General features: G+C 34.4%; 2 protein-coding genes across 4 annotated transcripts; one reads left to right on the top strand and one right to left on the bottom strand.

Moving 5' to 3' along the window:
- Positions 1 to 162: 162 nt before the first annotated feature.
- Positions 163 to 2408, top strand: LOC140056018 (uncharacterized). The gene is made up of 4 exons (XM_072101220.1): positions 163 to 452; positions 937 to 1140; positions 1549 to 1683; positions 1982 to 2408. Exons 2-4 carry the CDS (start codon positions 950 to 952, stop codon positions 2406 to 2408), a joined length of 753 nt encoding a protein of 250 aa, XP_071957321.1. The 5' UTR covers positions 163 to 452; positions 937 to 949.
- On the bottom strand, positions 2293 to 18508 carry LOC140056017 (cytochrome P450 27C1-like). Of its 3 annotated transcripts, none has more exons than XM_072101218.1 (10): positions 17696 to 18153; positions 16728 to 16918; positions 8415 to 8614; positions 7994 to 8197; positions 7398 to 7561; positions 6746 to 6912; positions 5047 to 5125; positions 3403 to 3603; positions 2783 to 2929; positions 2293 to 2410 (listed from the first exon to the last, which is right to left on the bottom strand). In XM_072101218.1, the coding sequence occupies exons 1-9, from the start codon at positions 17921 to 17923 to the stop codon at positions 2813 to 2815; spliced, it is 1551 nt and encodes a 516-aa protein (XP_071957319.1). In that variant the 5' UTR covers positions 17924 to 18153; the 3' UTR covers positions 2293 to 2410; positions 2783 to 2812. The 3 variants fall into 3 exon arrangements, with proteins under 3 accessions (XP_071957319.1, XP_071957317.1, XP_071957318.1); XM_072101216.1 differs by adding an exon at positions 18189 to 18508 and having other exon boundaries at positions 2409 to 2929; positions 17696 to 18008; XM_072101217.1 differs by adding an exon at positions 18317 to 18508 and having other exon boundaries at positions 2409 to 2929; positions 17696 to 18008.
- Between the last annotated feature and the right edge of the window lie 92 nt (positions 18509 to 18600).

Raw genomic sequence — 18600 nt, 5'->3', positions numbered from 1 at the left:
TGATTACTTGCAACTATTAAGACCTAATTTCAATCAATTTTTGGAGCAACGTTTAGTAGAAGTATTCGAAGATGAATTGAAAGGCTTAAGCGTGAGCAATTTATCCGATAATTCAGAACATGATTACTGAAAAAAAAAAAATGATTAAAAGCAATATGATGTTACAAATCATGTCCGATGCCGTAAAAATAATGTTTGCATAATAGAAAAACTAGACCAGGTGAATACTGTTTTGTATTTGATCTCGCATTGTTAATAGGACTTTAAGAATCGCTGGCTGTTTGGTTTCTATTTTAATGACAAAGAAGAAAGTCAGTTGATACTAAACCAATACTAAAACCAATCCCATTTATCAAACAGCGTAGGCCCATGCCATTCATTTACATCACATACTGGTATAACATATCGTGCAATATGTAATTTAGGCACATTAGACATACCACCTGTACATGGTAAGTACATGGTGTTGTTACGACACCCTAATTATTTGTCACCGTAGTGCTAAGTATAGAAAATAGGCTATTTGAAGAGACACAGAAAGACAACATAAATGCGTGTACCTGTGTTTATATTAAGCACCCGTGTGCTGGTACGTATAGGAAAATTAGTTAGGCCTACCTTAAATAAGTTTATCGTCTGACACATAACAGGCAGGCACATTATTTTCAATCAGTAGACCTATATTGTGAAGACCATTATGTAATAGCATACATTTTACAGTAGGTGTATGGTGGAAACGGAGAGACAACCCAATGCTATCTTTTCAGGGATCTGTTCCGACTTTTCGACAATTTTCTTGACAGCAGAAATTAATCAGATGAGATTACTTCATTGCCAATATTTTTTTTTTATGAATTAGGCCTAATACATTAATTATGATAATGTTCATGTGCCATAGGATACCATGAGATAAACTATCTCACTTTCCACTGTAAGTCTATTTAGCAAGATGCCTAAATCAAAACCTAACAGCCATCATGACAACCGGCAGTCACCAGCGACAGTATATTTACCATCGACACCTTCAAACGGTCATAGACCTACATCATCTTCTTCCCAACGAGATAACATGTACATTCGCAGATCAACTTTAAATTTCGAAGATGGTAAGGGCGAAGAAAGAGGGGAGGTTTTGATGTGGTAAGTTGCGTAGACGTTATTATCAAGAAGGGTAGTGCCCCGGTATAATGTCTGACCGGTTGAAAAACATTTGTTCAATACTAAAGCCACTACAGAATGTGTATATTACTATTTACAAATACAAATTGTTGATTATAAAACACAGCTATGTAGGCCTATATATCTTTATTTTAATAAACGTATTCAGATCATCCCTATATACACACTACCGGCGTTACATGGACATAATATGTCCGTAAACATTTCGCCAAAACAAAAATGGTAATGTAATAAGTCAATCTGTTCATATTATATGAACCCCTTATTTTGGACACTCTAATTAAAGCAACACCTTGTTTGGTCCCGAAGGTGTCCCTGTAAGAGGAGTTCTGTTTTTGATACATCAACCTGTTTTCATTGTATTTTAAGGGATGACGATCTACCCCACACACAAGCATTCACTAGCGAGATCGTTCCATATGGAATCAAAGCGAGTGAATTTGAACCAGACAATGTACATTTTAAACAACATTTTAATCAGAAAGATCTCATGAATGAAAAAGTGTAAGTGTACAGTCATTGGTAAAATTATTTACTCGTTTCTATCAATAAAAATATATCTCGTAACCAATACCAGATATACCAACACCATCGTCGATGATTATAATATTACCAGCACCATCCACACTGAGTGATATCCACCAATAACCCAGTATAGACTATCGTATACAAACAAAATTGTCATAAACTTTAACATTTTTACTAATATCGTCATCACCAATACAAATACAACATCGTCACAAACATCTCTATCGTTGCCTAATTAATCAGTATCACAAAAAACAGTTCATTTTATTCATAGGGATGCATGGACAAATTTAGCAGAGGAGGCAAAGACACATATGAAACGCAAACAAAAAGAAAATGTAAGCGAGAACGACATTAAAAAAGAAGAAAATGATTTAGAAGAAACCGCAAAAAAAGTTGAAATAGACATTACAGACACGGAGGAATCAAACGTTGCAATAGCTGAAAGCACAGTTGCAAATCGACAAGATGAATCGTGTATGTCCCGTTTATGTTGCGCTGATTTTAAACACGATGACGGTGTTAAATGTTGCAAGGTACAGACAGGACTCCCACTACCATGTTTCATCGTGATATTAATATTAGGTCTTCTTATATTTCCAGTGACGTTTTTCATTGCCTTTGTTTTTGTTGTAATTTGCTGCCCTGCTCTGAAATTGGTCAAGGCTTGTCGGAGTAAAGACACTCAGTCTCGACGTTAAGTCTAGTTATAATAGTAAAATACGAAACATTGAACACATTAACAAGTATCATTCTTCGTGAATATTTTTTTTTAAGATTAGCTTGCCGATTACAAAATATAATATATAAGTTGGACAAGTTCAGTTGTAAATAGTGTACGAAGTGCAGTACAGCATAACACTATTATAACACTAATAGGAATGTATAAAGTTACAAACATACAGTAATAAGTTGGAACTTGTGCGAAAATTAGGTAGGAACAGTGTTGCATATTTACGATATATTTATACGATAAAATATTCTACTGTTCTAAGAGTTGAATAGTCGGTCGCGCGAAACCGCAACTATGTCCCTATTCCCACTCTATTTCCCTTAAGATTAGTGCCTTCCATACCATCAATCTATCGCAATTAAGCAATATTATTTAACGATCTTCGAGGCCAATTGGTAGAAGTTCTCCGGGTGCTAACAATCCCCTCAAAACCGGCTTCACTTTGTCATTTGGTTTGCCCAGGTATGTTATCTTAAATTGTTGTGTTATCTGTAAAACAAAGAATAATATTTACCATATTGGAATAAGTTCGTTCCTATACTTCAAGTTATGTTATGATTATTGACAATACTATATGTGGCCACCAAACAAATCGTTTACTTATACTTCTTGCTTCAGTGTTTTGAATAACTTGACGTTGGTAGGCCCTTACGAACAGACTTCGACGAGTAATAAACGCTTGTGTACTGTATAGTGTATAATACAGTAATGATGTTAAGCGGTAACTAGTTCCATAGCGTGTTAAGCCTCAACATGTCATTTATATATATATATATATATATATATATATACAAATATTTTAACTTTAATTTGTATGATTTATTTCTTTTTTATTTTTAAATGCGCCTTGAGCACTCTGGAGTGGTATGTGCGCTATAAAAATCTTATTATTATTATTATTATTAATTTATCCCAGCATCAACATTTTCCGACATGCTTATAAAGTGAAACGAAAAGTTTACCCGAATTAATGCTAGGTGGAGTTCCAGCTCGGCAACACGCCTGCCAATACACATTCTGGTGCCAAATCCAAATGGTACCGAAGCAAACGTTGACGCTTTCGTACCCTCACCTCTTTTCCAGCGGTCTGGTATAAATCTGTCAGGTTCTGGAAATATTTTCTCATCGTGACCAAGTACATATTGTAATGAACCAACGATAGTCTACAAACGCAAAGTACAGTAGGTGTAATAGAGGGAAATAGAACCATTAACAAACCATTAGGGCGCTAATTTTTATACACGGTTCAAGCTCAAGTAATCTTTATTGTGTTTTCAACAACATGTATAGAACTTTGTTGCTGGTTTCCATCAGTTCGTGCGTGTCACTTTTGGTGTCAATACGAGTTCAGGTTTAGGGATCATAAATAGTAACTTCCAGCACCTCTTAATTACAATTGCGGCCCACGGATACTTTTCAAGCAACACACTATACAGACAACCAGAAAGCACTAATAAAATAGTGTACCGTATTGTTACCACTGGTCCTATACAAGGATCTAACAAATTCTCCTAAGAAAATGTCTAGATAAATTCAATGATTATGAAAATATCAAGAGTAAAGACAAATTGTAATAAACCAACACATTAATAATAAAAATGATTTAATATTTTGCTATACATTTAATGATAATGACTTTGGCCTACACGATATTTTATTTTCTGTAAACGCCATGTAATTAACAGATTGCTGCTTGTCCATTAGTTATTTTGTTGGCAATAACGAATAATTTGCTAATAATATAAATCTTATGATTATTATTATTTTCCTCCTATATTTTTTTGGATTATACAGTATTGTATCATGATAATAATAAAATCAAATACAAAACAAATATGTAAAGTCAATAAAATAGATAGTGTGATAATTTAAATATAGAAATACCAGACATATCAGCATACGAGGAGATTTATAGAAAACACCGGTGAATGGAAAATCATCCCACTTGACTAAGGTAGCATAAAGCAGACACAAGTATTGTATTGACCAATTTTGCTAAGCCTGGGGTGACCGAACTTTACAGAACAATAGTATGCTCACAATAGCAGGTATAATAATAATTTATACCAACAATAGCAACACCCAAATTATAATGCGTGTATTGTGTTTTTTTTGTGATAGGCCTACTATTTTTTTGTCTATACTTGTTGGTCTATGCAGGGAGTTTCTAATAACAACTCCCTGGTCTATGCATCTTAAGCTTGGTTCCCACTAGAACGTAACGCAAGGACGTAAACGCAACGCAAGCGTTTTAACCAATCACAAGCGAATAAGCCATCGCTTGTGATTGGAACCACGCTTTAGTAATGTAAAAAAAAACGTATATAAAATATATATAATCATCTTTTCAAAGATAATAATATCTTAAAAACAAGACAGTCTATTAATTAATTAATGAAATTGACCGTAACCATGGCATTTGTAAATGTCTGTGTTGTTATTTTATCAAATTATATTTATATTATATATTTGTATGTTCTATTATCAGGAAACCGTGTAAGAACAACGTGTTTATGGTGTACGAGCTTTTATAGTTTTTATACAATTGTATAATATATTTTCGTGAACAAATAGAGATTTTTTATTGAAATTGAAATAGAGCTTACGTTCTTTGGAATTTCGTAGCCACCAATAACAACATCATCTTCGAAAATTCTATTGTTGGCACTTACAACTGGATACATTCTAAGAAGAAAGACATTTCGGAAGTTATCAACAACGTCGAATTGCTTTATGTACACAATGTGGATGTTGTATACATGTCGGAAATGTGGATTACATGTACAATGATAGTCTTTAACACTCAATTTGCTCACGTTTCAATGCCATTCTTAATGATGTATGTACAGGTACTGATATTGATATAAACTGGGTCAAGCCATTTGAAAATACAATTAAACAATCGTATTCTACTTTTTGTAAACAAGAAGTAGTAAGAAAATCATCTTTGCTTGATTACTCTTTGATAAAAGAGTCACCTGGGCTAGAACCTTACATACTGGATAAAACAGATTTTTATGGCTCAAGTTTAAAATTTAAACTTCGTTCAAACACTTTAACACTTGGAAAAATTACAAATAAGTGGAACATTGATAATCTATAAATGATAAGTGTAAGGTTTGTGGGTCAGGTGAAGAAGATGTTAAACATTTCCTGTTTATTTGTAATATGTTACAATTACATTGTATTAGAATTGAAGAATTACAAAGACTTCAACGTAAACTTATTGCAATAAATTGTGTAGATACTTAGGTAAATTTTATTTCTGGTGACCTATCTATTAAGGTTCAATATGTCCTAGGAAGCACGTTATTTCATAAAAAATAACTCTCACGACATTTATGCTGTATTTTACAGTTATTGTAAAATGTACACAAGCCGTGCTTGGAAATTAAAAAATGCAATTGTATCACAACTGTTATTATATTATTAAAAAATTGTTTTCTTTTCCATTGCTGTTGCAAAATTAGTAGTTGTATTAGTGTAGATTTAGTTTGTAAATAAGTTTTGTAATAGCGTCGAGTCAAATTTTATGTCATTATCTCAAATATGTTTTATTTTAGTTTCAGTTTTTATTTTCCATTGTTTTTGTATTGAATTTTGTAATTGGTATGGACGCACCATCTACGCATGTGTGCCACTGTTAAAAAAGTGTTGTTCCAAATAAATATTATTATTATTATTATTATTATTAAGCAAGAAACCCCATAACCTTTAACGGATCTCCCACACCACCAGTGGCTAGAACTCCCTTGGGGTTAGTAAACAAATAGAACGATAATCTTTATTATGAGTTTTACTTTGAAGAAGCATGTATGAAAAGAACCTCCATCATGCTCGGAAGTCATGCTCGGAAATTAATCGGATGACCCTATACTCGTATGTTACGTTATTACATGGAGAAATAACTTCCTAACTTATTTCTCCATGGTTATTACAAGGACAGGTTATTACAAAGTGCGAAAACTTTATTACAAAGAGCGACGGTACAAAGTGCGACAACTGTATTCCCATGGACCTATAATGTATAGGTCCAGGCTATTGTATTACAAAGACCGATAGATTATTACTTATTACAAAGTACGACAACTTTATTAGAAAGTGCGACGGTTATTACAGAATTTGACGTAACACACGTAAATTTTATCCAAACTAGCTCTTTTATTTTATATGTAACGTCATAAGTAATCTCCATGCTATAAAACAACATCATAATAGTATAAACAAGTTTTTGCATTCAAACAAGCAGTCGGAAATAGATCAAAGAAATAGATAAGCTGATGTCCTTAATGGTATACCACTGACCTTAACGTCTCTTTAATGATGTTTTTGACAATTGGTAAATTATTTATGTCTTTGGAAGATGCAATGTGATGACGTCCAATTGCTGACGTCACTTCATTATGTAATTGCTCCTGTATATCCAGATTTCTACTCAATTCATACATTGCCCAAGCTAACGTATTCGATGTCTGTATTTTAAGGAAAATAATAATAATAAAAAAAAAAGTAAACATATTTCCCGTAGGTCTACATTTGATTCTTAAAATACGGTACGTAAATACTTTTTTTCGTTAAAAAAATGTATTAAAATGATAATGACACTATATAATAACAATGATACTATACAGAATTATTATTATATCATTGGCCACATATGAGGACACACTGAGCTTTTGAAATATAACAAAAGGTTTTATTTGTTTGTTTTTTTAAAGAAGAAAACAATTTTTTTTTAAATTGCAAAAAATGTCCATGAAAACGTCACATACACAGTACACAAAGTTTGACATAAACTGAACAAGCCGTCAAATTGTGAATCAATCTACAGTTCGTGCATGGTAGGCATATTCCTTGACTAATCCTGAAAAATGAGGTCCATGTTTAGGCCTCGGATTATTTTGGCCTAATGCTTTTGGAATATGGTAAAATTGACAAAAATATTACTACATATTACCGTGTCAACACCGGCGAGTAAAAGTTCACACATATTTGCATATATTTCTTGATCCGTCATCTTATCACTTGCTAGAATTCGAGTGATTAGACCTTTCGTCTGCGAAATTTCTTCTTCCGAGAGGTTTTTTAGGTATTCCACTCTCTCATCCATCGTTTCCTTTGCTGAAGCAACACACGTACATATTATAATTACTACTGATTTATTTCTTAAGATATTATTCGTAATATAATTGTTTTAGTTCTAAAATGTCATCAATAATTATCAAAAATCTTCCACAAATATTGACGTCATCTATATAGGGACTTTGGGTCATCATCATTCATCATCCCATTCATGATTCATCATCACCATTCATCATCAATCAACATCATCGTCACCATCATCCCATTCATAATTTATCATTCATCATCGTCAACATTCATCATCGTCAACATTCATCATCGTCATCATCCATCCATCATCGTCCATAATCCGTCATCCATCATCATCTATCATCATCAACATAACCATTATCAGTGATTTTGATTCAACATCATTATGATCATCTTTACAAGGAATAACATGAGCACAGCTCATCCAATCTTATATCTCACCATATTTAAATATGTAATCCCACGCTTCAACGTGTGTCCTCCATGGTTTCAGATTGTACTTTCGAAATAATTTTGGTGACGCAACAAACATGATCTGACCAGAATCAAACATCTTATGAATAGATTTGATGAACTGTTGTGGTCCATCAGCTATCTGATTCTCCAAACATCCCATCCGGGTCTCGAATAGTATCATAAATACAGCTTTGATAAAAATTTAATATTTATTTATTTTTTATCCAGGCCTGTAAAGTACTGCAAAGACTGTTCTACAGAAGAGCCATTGGTTAAGTATTAAAATATATTGGAAATAATAATGGTTTGCAGAGCATTTACTTTAACACAAAACAAGAAAATGGAGAGGGAGTAAATTCATTGAAGGACGAATACAAAAATGAACATTTGATGACGTCACACATACTTTCCATTGACCACTTATAAAGCTCATTGGTCATATCTGGAATTCTGCCGTTTTCATTGGTCGTGTCACGAATGTATCGGAGTCTTGAAACCATATCAGTGATGATGTCATTCACAATGCCTTGATAATTATCCACTTGTAATGGTGGAAGCAAAAGCTTGCTGATAACACGACGGATCTCATGCCAACCTTTGCCTTCTCTGGAGAAGAAACAAAAACACATATGGAAATTGTACAATGATCATCGGGTTCACAAAATCGATGGTGGTGAAGGTGAACGTTATTTATAAGATGCTTCACCATCTCCATCGGGCGTGGTGGTGTTCGACATACGACGACCTAGGAGCTAGGACATATACGTCATTTATGGAGGTACTTCGCATACGTTTGGTGGAAATTTTGTCCAAATAAAATGGTGGTTTTTTTTTCTAGGTTCAAGTCACGTCACGATCTTGGATTATGTTACGCGCACATTATTTGACGCTTTGGGACGGTCGTCAAGAAAAAAACGATTTTACAGAGTTGGACGACGACTGGGACATGACGTAATGACATTAAATAATCCAAGGTCATTGATCATCGAAAATTGAAAGATGAACAACCAATCTCTCGCCTCACAATATACTCCGCAATGCCACCGCCACACACTCGTCATAAACATGGGGATAAGACTATGCAGAATTCAATAAAAAAAACATGCATATTATAATATACTATTACCAAAACTGGAAGGAGGGTTCGTTCGGTGTTTTTACCGGAAACATTTGACCAAATATGTGTCGTTCAGCAATGATTCTTTGAATAAAAGAATGGTCATTCTTTGAATAAAAGAATGGTCATTCTTTGAATAAAAGAATGGTCATTCTTTGAATAAAAGAATGGTCATTCTTTGAATAAACACTAACATTACGAAAGTCACTTCCTAAGAATACATAACTCATAAAAGAAACGATCGGTTCATGACCCATGAACTAGTAATCTGCCGGCCTACAAGACTAAACTGTAAACAGATGTAGGCGCATTAAATCTACTTTTCGATATTTGTTACAGTATGTAAAACGGCAGCGGGCGTTGAAAGGTGTAATACTTTAATTACATGTGTTTTTTCTCGTATTCTAAAAGATTCAAAGTTGCATAGAAAATGGATAGAAATTAGAACTTTTGTATATATAATCTCATGTATACTTTTACGTGTGTTAACTAGTATCAGTATAGCCATAATAATGTGTTGTTTTTGTAAACTATAGTAATCAATAATATAATAATGTCTACAGTCTACATCCAATAAATCCCAAAACATAATCCACATGTATTTTAAGAGGCACTATATGTCAACAAATAATTATTAGTCCTCTTTCCATGACGGTTGTCACATAATGCTTTGTATTATTTTTTATTGTATTTATATGTTTCATCTGGACAGTTTGTCTGAAATAAAGTTGAATTGAATTGAAGGAGGAAGGTATACTCAAAAGGGGAGAGAAATAGGCCTACCACATCGTTTTGAACGAAATGATTTTAAAGTTTACAGTACAATAAGAGCATGATATAATAACTAGGTAGGTGTGATAATAACTCATGCTAAAGAGGTTATTATCCAGTAACCTTTAGTTACTCCTCTTACAGTTACACATATCATATGGTACCATGTGGCCTAGAAAAAAGCCCCAGACAAAGTTAACGGTAATTTTGTCTCAATTTTTGAAAAAGGCTAACTTATCAAACTACTTGGAATATTGTTGGCCAATCAGAAGTCAGAGTGGGGTTTTTAAATAGTTAAGATGATATGTTTTAAGTTTAGTTTTAGTTTTGGTATGAAGGTGAACAGACACAGGTCAGCAAGAGGGCCTGTTCATTAAAGAAATATACTTATTTTAACTTTAATGCATTTTTGATGTTCATCTTTGTCTGATAACTTTAAATATTAAGCCGCTCGGACGTTTCTCCTATATGACTACATAAGTAAACCGCTCGGACTCATGCGAAGCCCGTAACATGGTGGCAGCGGTGCTGGAAACGTTTTTAACCCGTTACTATTAACATTAGACGAACTGTGCTGTGGTGGACCACTTCACAATTTTTTTTGATGGATTGTTTGACTTGAATTTTGATCTGAAACAAGACTTTACCAACATTGTGGATGACATTGTTTTCATGCCAGAAACATAAAGGGAAGGAAAACTTTCTGTCAATATCATCAATGTCGAGTTCCAAGTTAAAGGTACATTTTTCATTTTGTGGTAAAAGTTTGTGATGCACTATAGTTTAAGTTTTGTTATATATATCTTACTACGTCTTAAGTCATAGTCATTATATATTGTATAAGTACATTAATGCCTAAACATAAGTCAAGTAGGATCTTAAGATCTCAACAAAGTTCCATAATGAATACCGATGAAGCACAAACTTCTCAGGCTGCTTCTCAAAATAGTACTGTTGTACCAGATATACCCGAAACCACTCAAAATACTGGTAACGAGACCGACATTCCGGATATGGTACTTGATAAAATTTCTGTAGAAATTGGGGGTCAAATGATTTTGATGCACATGCATGATTGGTTGGCCTATCAAAAAATCGAAATGGAAAAAGAAAAGTTAGAATTAGAACGGAAAAAGATTGAATATGATAGAGAGATTGCAAATAAGACATTAGCACGAGACGAAAATGTTGAAACTATAAGAGCTCAAATACAACGAGAGAGTAATGATGGTCATAGCACCACAAGTTCATATGCCTCCACAAAAATAGATCGATATAAACAAAAACTAACTAATAATATCGATGCTGACGCTTATTTTACGGCATTCGAAAGTTATGCTAAAAGGGAACAATGGGAGGAATCCACTTGGGTTCGACGCATCTCCCAATGCATTGAGGGAAAGGCTCGAGACGCCATGAATACCATCATGGACGTAAATTTTGATTACGAAACCCTAAAATGTACGATACTGGAAGTGTTTCAACTGACCCCAGAACATTACAGACAAAAATTTAGGAACTTAAAGCGAAATGACAATGAAAGCATACGTTCCTACATTACAAAGGTTGGGCATAATTTTGATTGTTGGGTGAGATACTCTGGCATTGCGGCTGATGATGCGGCAGGTATTTCGCAATTAATAATACGCGAACAGGTTTTAGAGAACATTCCCAATGATATGCGCCAGCATTTACTTCAAAAGAAAGTATTAAATACAGCTGACTTTGCCAGAGAGGCGGAGGAGTATGCCAGCATAATACCTAATTATTGGCAACGCCATAAGCTAAATAATAAGCAAATAGGCACAAATAGTCATTACAGACCGCAGCCCTACAATAGCAAACCACCAAGGTTTGACAGACCGACTTACAACAGGCCAAGGTTTAACCCGCCTCCTTCTGCACCAAATCACAGTGCACTTAACAGGCCGGCTACAAATCCACCAAATCAGCATCAATTCAGACCAAACTTTAATGCTAGCTATCAGCAAGATCTGAATTCATTAAACAGGCCATTTATTCCTCAACAACCTCCCCGATTTAGCAACACACAAGGTCGGCAAAATCAAAATCAAAGACAAAAAAATCAACGACCGCACGATTCCTTAAAGTGCATCACGGTGCATAGTGGCTCATCAAAGACTGAGCCTTTGAACAAAGCTTTCTTAATTAATGGTATACTTGAGGGTAAAGCCATAACATTTTTGAGAGACACAGGATCGTCAATTACATTGATTGATAAACAGTTTATTCCCCAAAAGAGTCTCACAGGTTCGTATACCTTAGTCCGAGGCATAGGCCGCACTAACATAGAAATTCCTACCGCTGAGGTACATATTACCACAGAAAAAATACCTACTACCAAAGTTATCGTTGGTGTAATAGAAGGCCTTGGTAGCGATGGTCTATTGGGCAATGATCTAGACCCAGAAAATAAATGGGACAAACCAAAAGATGTACTAGTAGTTACTAGAGCACAAACTCGTGTATTGCCCGAAATAAAAGCTCAGGATTGTATTAGACAATATCTTGAACAAAATCAAACAACATCAGAAAATGTGGCACTTAATTTCAAAGAATCACTTGATTACAATTTGCCAAACACACCAGAGGCAAAATCCTTGTTGCACAGCGACATTAAAGACTTGATAAAACTACAAGAAAAAGATGAAACATTGAAATTCATTCGAAGTGAGGTAAAAGATAAATCATGCACAAAAGATCAAGATGTCTGTTTTTATAAAGAAAATGGAATTATAATGAGAAAATGCCAACCACAGACACGTTTCCGCAAACAAATCGATGACCAAATAGTTGTACCACAGGAGTACAGAGAACACATTATAAATATAGCTCATGACAAAACTGGACATCTAGGTGTCCAAAAGACACAGGATAGGATAACCCAACATTTTTATTGGCCTGGAATAAACCATCAAGTTAGAGAACATTGTAAAACATGTCCTCAATGTCAGTATTTGACAAAAACAAAGAAACAAAAACAACTATTGCGACCATTACCAATCATTGATATTCCGTTTAAAAGAATTGGAATAGATATTGCAGGTCCATTTTGTGTTACAGAGGATGGAAATAGATATCTTTTAGTATTGTGCGACTATGCAACTAGATATCCAGAAGCCATTGCAATACCCGATCAAACCGCGGTAACTGTAGCACAGAGTTTAATCACTGTATTTTCGAGAGTGGGTTTACCTAGTCAAATTATTCATGACCAAGGTACCAACTTCATGTCTCAAATTATCGTAGAACTATGCAAAAAATTGGGAATTGAGAAAATTCCTACTACGCCTTATCACCAACAGACTAACGGACTTACGGAGCGTTTTATAGGTACACTGAAACTTATGATAAATTCGCTGTCTCATGTCCAACGAGAAAACTGGGATAGGTATATTCCATTGCTGTTATTCTCTTATAGAGAAGTACCGTGTGAATTCACAGGATATTCACCATTTCACTTACTATATGGTAGACAAATAAGGGGTCCCTTAAGCTTAATTAAGCAAGGATTCCTTGGCGAGAACACTCAAACAGACATACCTTCACACTTGTTAGGGATAGCTCACAACTTAACTAAATGGATGGCTAGTGCAAATCACACTAAACAGAAAAAGCAACAGAAAATGAAATCTTATTACGACAGAACTGCAAAAGATATACACTATAAAGTCGGTGAAGAGGTCTTAATTTTCCTCCCAGAAGGCGCGGGAAAGTTGGATTCGAAATGGCAAGGTCCATATAAAATCACTAAAAAGGTTGGTGAGGTGGATTATGAAATACATATGCCTGATAAACGTAAATCTCATAGAATTATACATGCTAACTTAATCAAAAAATGGTACACACAAGAAGACGCTCGGCAAATATCTCAATGTTACTGTGTAACTGGGGTAATTCAAGAAATAGGCAATGAATCACTTGTTCAGCCTGTTGATTATGATCTCGAAACACAATTTCTTGATGACAGTATAGGTCCATCCTATAAACAAACACAAACATGGAAAGATGTAAAAATTGCAGACTCCATTTCTACAAAACAAAAACGGGAACTAACCAATACACTTAAGAAACATACTAAGGCATTTTCTGATGTGCCTGGAAAAACTAATGTACTTACACATACAGTAAAAACTACTCATGAAACACCAATCAGACAACGTGCTTACAGGACACCACATTCAATGATGACAAAAGTCAAAGAAGAGGTGGACAGTATGTTGAGTCTAGGGGTCATTGAGAGGTCAACTAGTGCATATGCATCTCCTATTGTCGTTGTACCAAAACCTAACGGTGATATTCGCGTGTGCACTGATTACCGTGCATTGAACAAGATAACTGAATTTGATCCTTATCCTATTCCTAGGATAGATCAGATACTTGATGAAGTAGCTAAAGCTAAATATATCTCAACCCTAGATTTGACTAAGGGATTTTATCAGGTACCTCTAGATCCGCAAGCAAAAGCAAAATCAGCATTTGTGACACCTTTTGGGCAGTTTGCATATAGGGTCATGCCGTTCGGTATGATGAATTCTAGTGCGACATTTCAAAAGCTAGTTGATACTGTGTTGATGGGATGTTCCGCATTTTGCAGACAATATATTGACGATATTGCGAACCGATTTTCTCTAATACGTGGCAAGATCATTTAAATCATTTAGATATTGTATTAAGTAAAATTTCAGAAGCTGGTCTTACTATTAAGCCATCTAAATCGAAATTTGCTAACAGCACTGTAAACTACCTTGGACATACCATAGGGGATGGCCAAATAAAGCCTATGTTAGATAAGATAGAGTCGGTAGAGAAATTCCCTACCCCTCAAACTAAGAAAAATGTCAGGTCATTTTTGGGATTGACAGGGTATTATAGGAAGTTTATTCTACACTATGATGACATAGCAAGACCCTTGATAAACTTGACTAAAAAAGCCGAACCTAAGAGAGTAAATTGGACGCCTGAGTGTGATAAAGCATTCACAGATTTAAAATCTCAGCTTATTGCCCACCCCATTTTAAGAGCACCAAGCTTTGATAAACCATTTTTACTACAAACTGATGCATCGAAAACAGGAATTGGAGCTGTTTTAAGCCAGTTAGATACTGATTGTAATGAACATCCTATTGTTTACCTTAGTAGAAGGATGTTGCCCAATGAGTTAAATTATTCAGTTGCTGAACAAGAATGTTTAGCTATAGTATGGTCAATTAACAAGTTACGATATTACTTACAAGGGCACAAATTTACAGTTATAACTGACCACAAGGCGTTGAAATGGCTTGACAATACCCGCCATTCAAATAATAGACTAATGAGATGGTCAATGACTCTACAACAATTTACTTTTGATATACAATATCGCAAAGGTATAACAAACACCAATGCTGACAGTTTGTCACGTCGATGTTAGTAATTCAGGGAACATACGGTACATCGCATTATTTTAATTTATAGTTAAGTGAGTACACAAGCTTCATCAGACCAAAATGTGTATGTTATAAGGATTATCACAAATAATCCCACTTTATATAGTAAAATTAAGTATTAAGATACAAACGAAATGATTCTCACAAAGAATCTATATATATTGTGACCATTATAAAAATTGTGTAAAATTGGTTAAAAAAAAAAAAAAAAAAAAAAAAAAAAAAAAAAAAAATTATAATATCTGTATTGTCAGTAAAGATTATATTTAGCATCACCAACTAACAATTGGCCAGAGCACTTCACAATATTGAAGGTTATATGTACTACCAACTTACACTTGGTATTAGACACTTTACTGTATTGTAGTACAGCTTTATTATGATATTATATTATTTAAGATGTAGAATTAAGCATAAAGTGCATCTCGAACTGTTGCCATAGAATTTTATGAATGTGACCATTAACCCCATCATCTTCTTTTATACAAACTTTGAACACTGTGACCTGTTTATGAACTCTTACATTTATGATTGACAGCAGTGCAACAGTGAAATGAGGAGCATTGAAGAAAAACTTTTATGTAATTAATTTGATTGATATTTTACTTTTGACAGCGTGATTTTTGCAGAACTGCAGAACACTTTATGATTTTGAAGTTAAATTTAACACAGTGGACACCATACCATTGATGAACAATAACTTGAACAATGAACTTTACATTTTTGATGATGTAGCAGTAAAAATTATAAACAATGCATTTTTAATTTTAATACTGCAAGCTAAACATTTGAAACTACTTTGAACATTTCAGTTTTATATTCTCATATTATATTGGTTTAGTTATTAAGTACTGTAGTTAAGGACATACTATTTTTAGAAGAGTGACACACTCTTTTATTCAGTAGGGGGGTGTGATAATAACTCATGCTAAAGAGGTTATTATCCAGTAACCTTTAGTTACTCCTCTTACAGTTACACATATCATATGGTACCATGTGGCCTAGAAAAAAGCCCCAGACAAAGTTAACGGTAATTTTGTCTCAATTTTTGAAAAAGGCTAACTTATCAAACTACTTGGAATATTGTTGGCCAATCAGAAGTCAGAGTGGGGTTTTTAAATAGTTAAGATGATATGTTTTAAGTTTAGTTTTAGTTTTGGTATGAAGGTGAACAGACACAGGTCAGCAAGAGGGCCTGTTCATTAAAGAAATATACTTATTTTAACTTTAATGCATTTTTGATGTTCATCTTTGTCTGATAACTTTAAATATTAAGCCGCTCGGACGTTTCTCCTATATGACTACATAAGTAAACCGCTCGGACTCATGCGAAGCCCGTAACAGTAGGTGACAAAGATTAAAAAATCGACCCAAATCTTACAATGTAATAAGAGCGTTTTCCTTATTCCTGTATTCCCTGTATTCTTTCCAAGGCTTCATGTCAATTCTTTTAGGGTACTTGTTCTCGTTCCTGTACATAGCTTCGATCAATTCTGGGTCGGCTAGGTTCACAATGCGCAGTGTGCCGATATTCTCCTTCCAGATCGGCCCATATTTCCGAGTTAAATCTATCTATAATAAAAATGAATAGGGCCTACACTTCAAAACGTCCTTTCATTTTTTTTATTCTAATAATTATTGGAAACCTTTGGAATTAAATCCACCTAATATCACTAGATAAGATACGATTCCATCTTTTTTATTTCTCCGTGTAGTATATAGGTATATCGTAGACTAGTATCTAGTAAAGATAAAAAAACACAGGCGTTTGGCCACCTGTTTCATCTCGTAAGGAGATAATTGTGGAGGGGGGGGGGGGGGGTGAGCCTATAGCACATCCGCCATACCTGTACAACGCGATCATTCATTATTATCTTAAGAATTAATATAATTAATTTTTCTTAAGCTTGGTTCCCACTAGAACGTAACACAAGGACGTAAATGCAACGCAAGCGTTTTAACCAACCAATGACAAGCGAAGTTATAGACAGTTAGCAATCACAAGCGAATAAGCCATCGCTTGTGATTGGTCAATTCACTTGCGTTGCGTTACGTCCTTGCGTTGCGTCGCTAGTGGGAACCACGCTTTATTAAGCAATTTTTAATAGTGCGATATGCATCCGACAATAAAAGGTTTGATTGTCGTTAGTTATTTAATTAGAATATTGGTTTTTATTTTATTTTATTATTTTGGCAATCATTTCAATTTTGTAGCACAAATTTCCCTAAGCGTTAGTTGTAATCACTTTCATTAGTTTTTGATAGATTCCCTATGATCTTACTACTATATATATATAGTGTAAGATGGGTGTATCAGTGGGCTAGTATATCCAAAATACGAAAACTCACCTGGTTCATAAATATGTTGCCAAGGCCTCCGTTCAGCAAATAGTATGGAAGAGTTCCTAGGAAAGGCCAGCCTTTTGGACCCGGAATCTGTTCATAACTTTGTACATTAGTATCGACATTTAATTTCCCGTTCACTCTACCTTGTTCAACTAAAACATTTGTCGAATTACAGCAGTAAATAACCGAGTGTATTTTTCGCCGAGTAAGGAATGCCCGACGCGTTGCCATGTTGAATTCCGATGTGTTTTTATTACCTTGACCAATATCAAAGCCAGTACGACACTCTCTGCTGTATAGTACTGTATTCGTATACCTTGAGGAAAGACGATCAAGTTACTCTAACATTACTGTATTTTATTACGGTATTAAACTGGTTCCGTTCCCTGCATAGGACTAATAGATGATTAACACAATACGGTAGTATACGTTAACAAATGTATACATCCTCATCTGAACGAGGCCTACTATGTGTTGTCAATTAGTATCGTCTTACCTGGTTCAATGAGCTCTCGGTTGCACAGTTATAATCCACATGGGGTGCTTTTTTTTACTTCCGTCCGTTGAAAAACGATCAATTATTAAAATATATTCGTTTCTAGGAAATGATATATAATAGTTTACCTATAATATATCGACTCGTGTGGTTACTTCCGCTGTGCTGCTGATTTTTGTTCTTAAAATGTTCGTTTCACCTGTTATTAGGAAAACCTCAGTCATAAATCCTCATATACTTAACTCGCTATAGTATTAGAATAAGTACAAATATCGAATGTATAATGTAAAGTAAAAGTATACCGCGCGGTTTAATTAATACTAAATGCGTACACTTTTGAGAACAAAAATGATGTTACGAATAAACCAGATGTGTATTGTTGTACAGTATAATTGTATACTAATAATACATC

The sequence above is a fragment of the Antedon mediterranea genome, chromosome 8, assembly GCF_964355755.1.
Source record: "Antedon mediterranea chromosome 8, ecAntMedi1.1, whole genome shotgun sequence".
NCBI classification, from domain to species: Eukaryota; Metazoa; Echinodermata; class Crinoidea; order Comatulida; family Antedonidae; genus Antedon; species Antedon mediterranea.
Note: the sequence above shows the minus strand (reverse complement) of the source record. Positions and strands in the feature narration are given on the sequence as shown.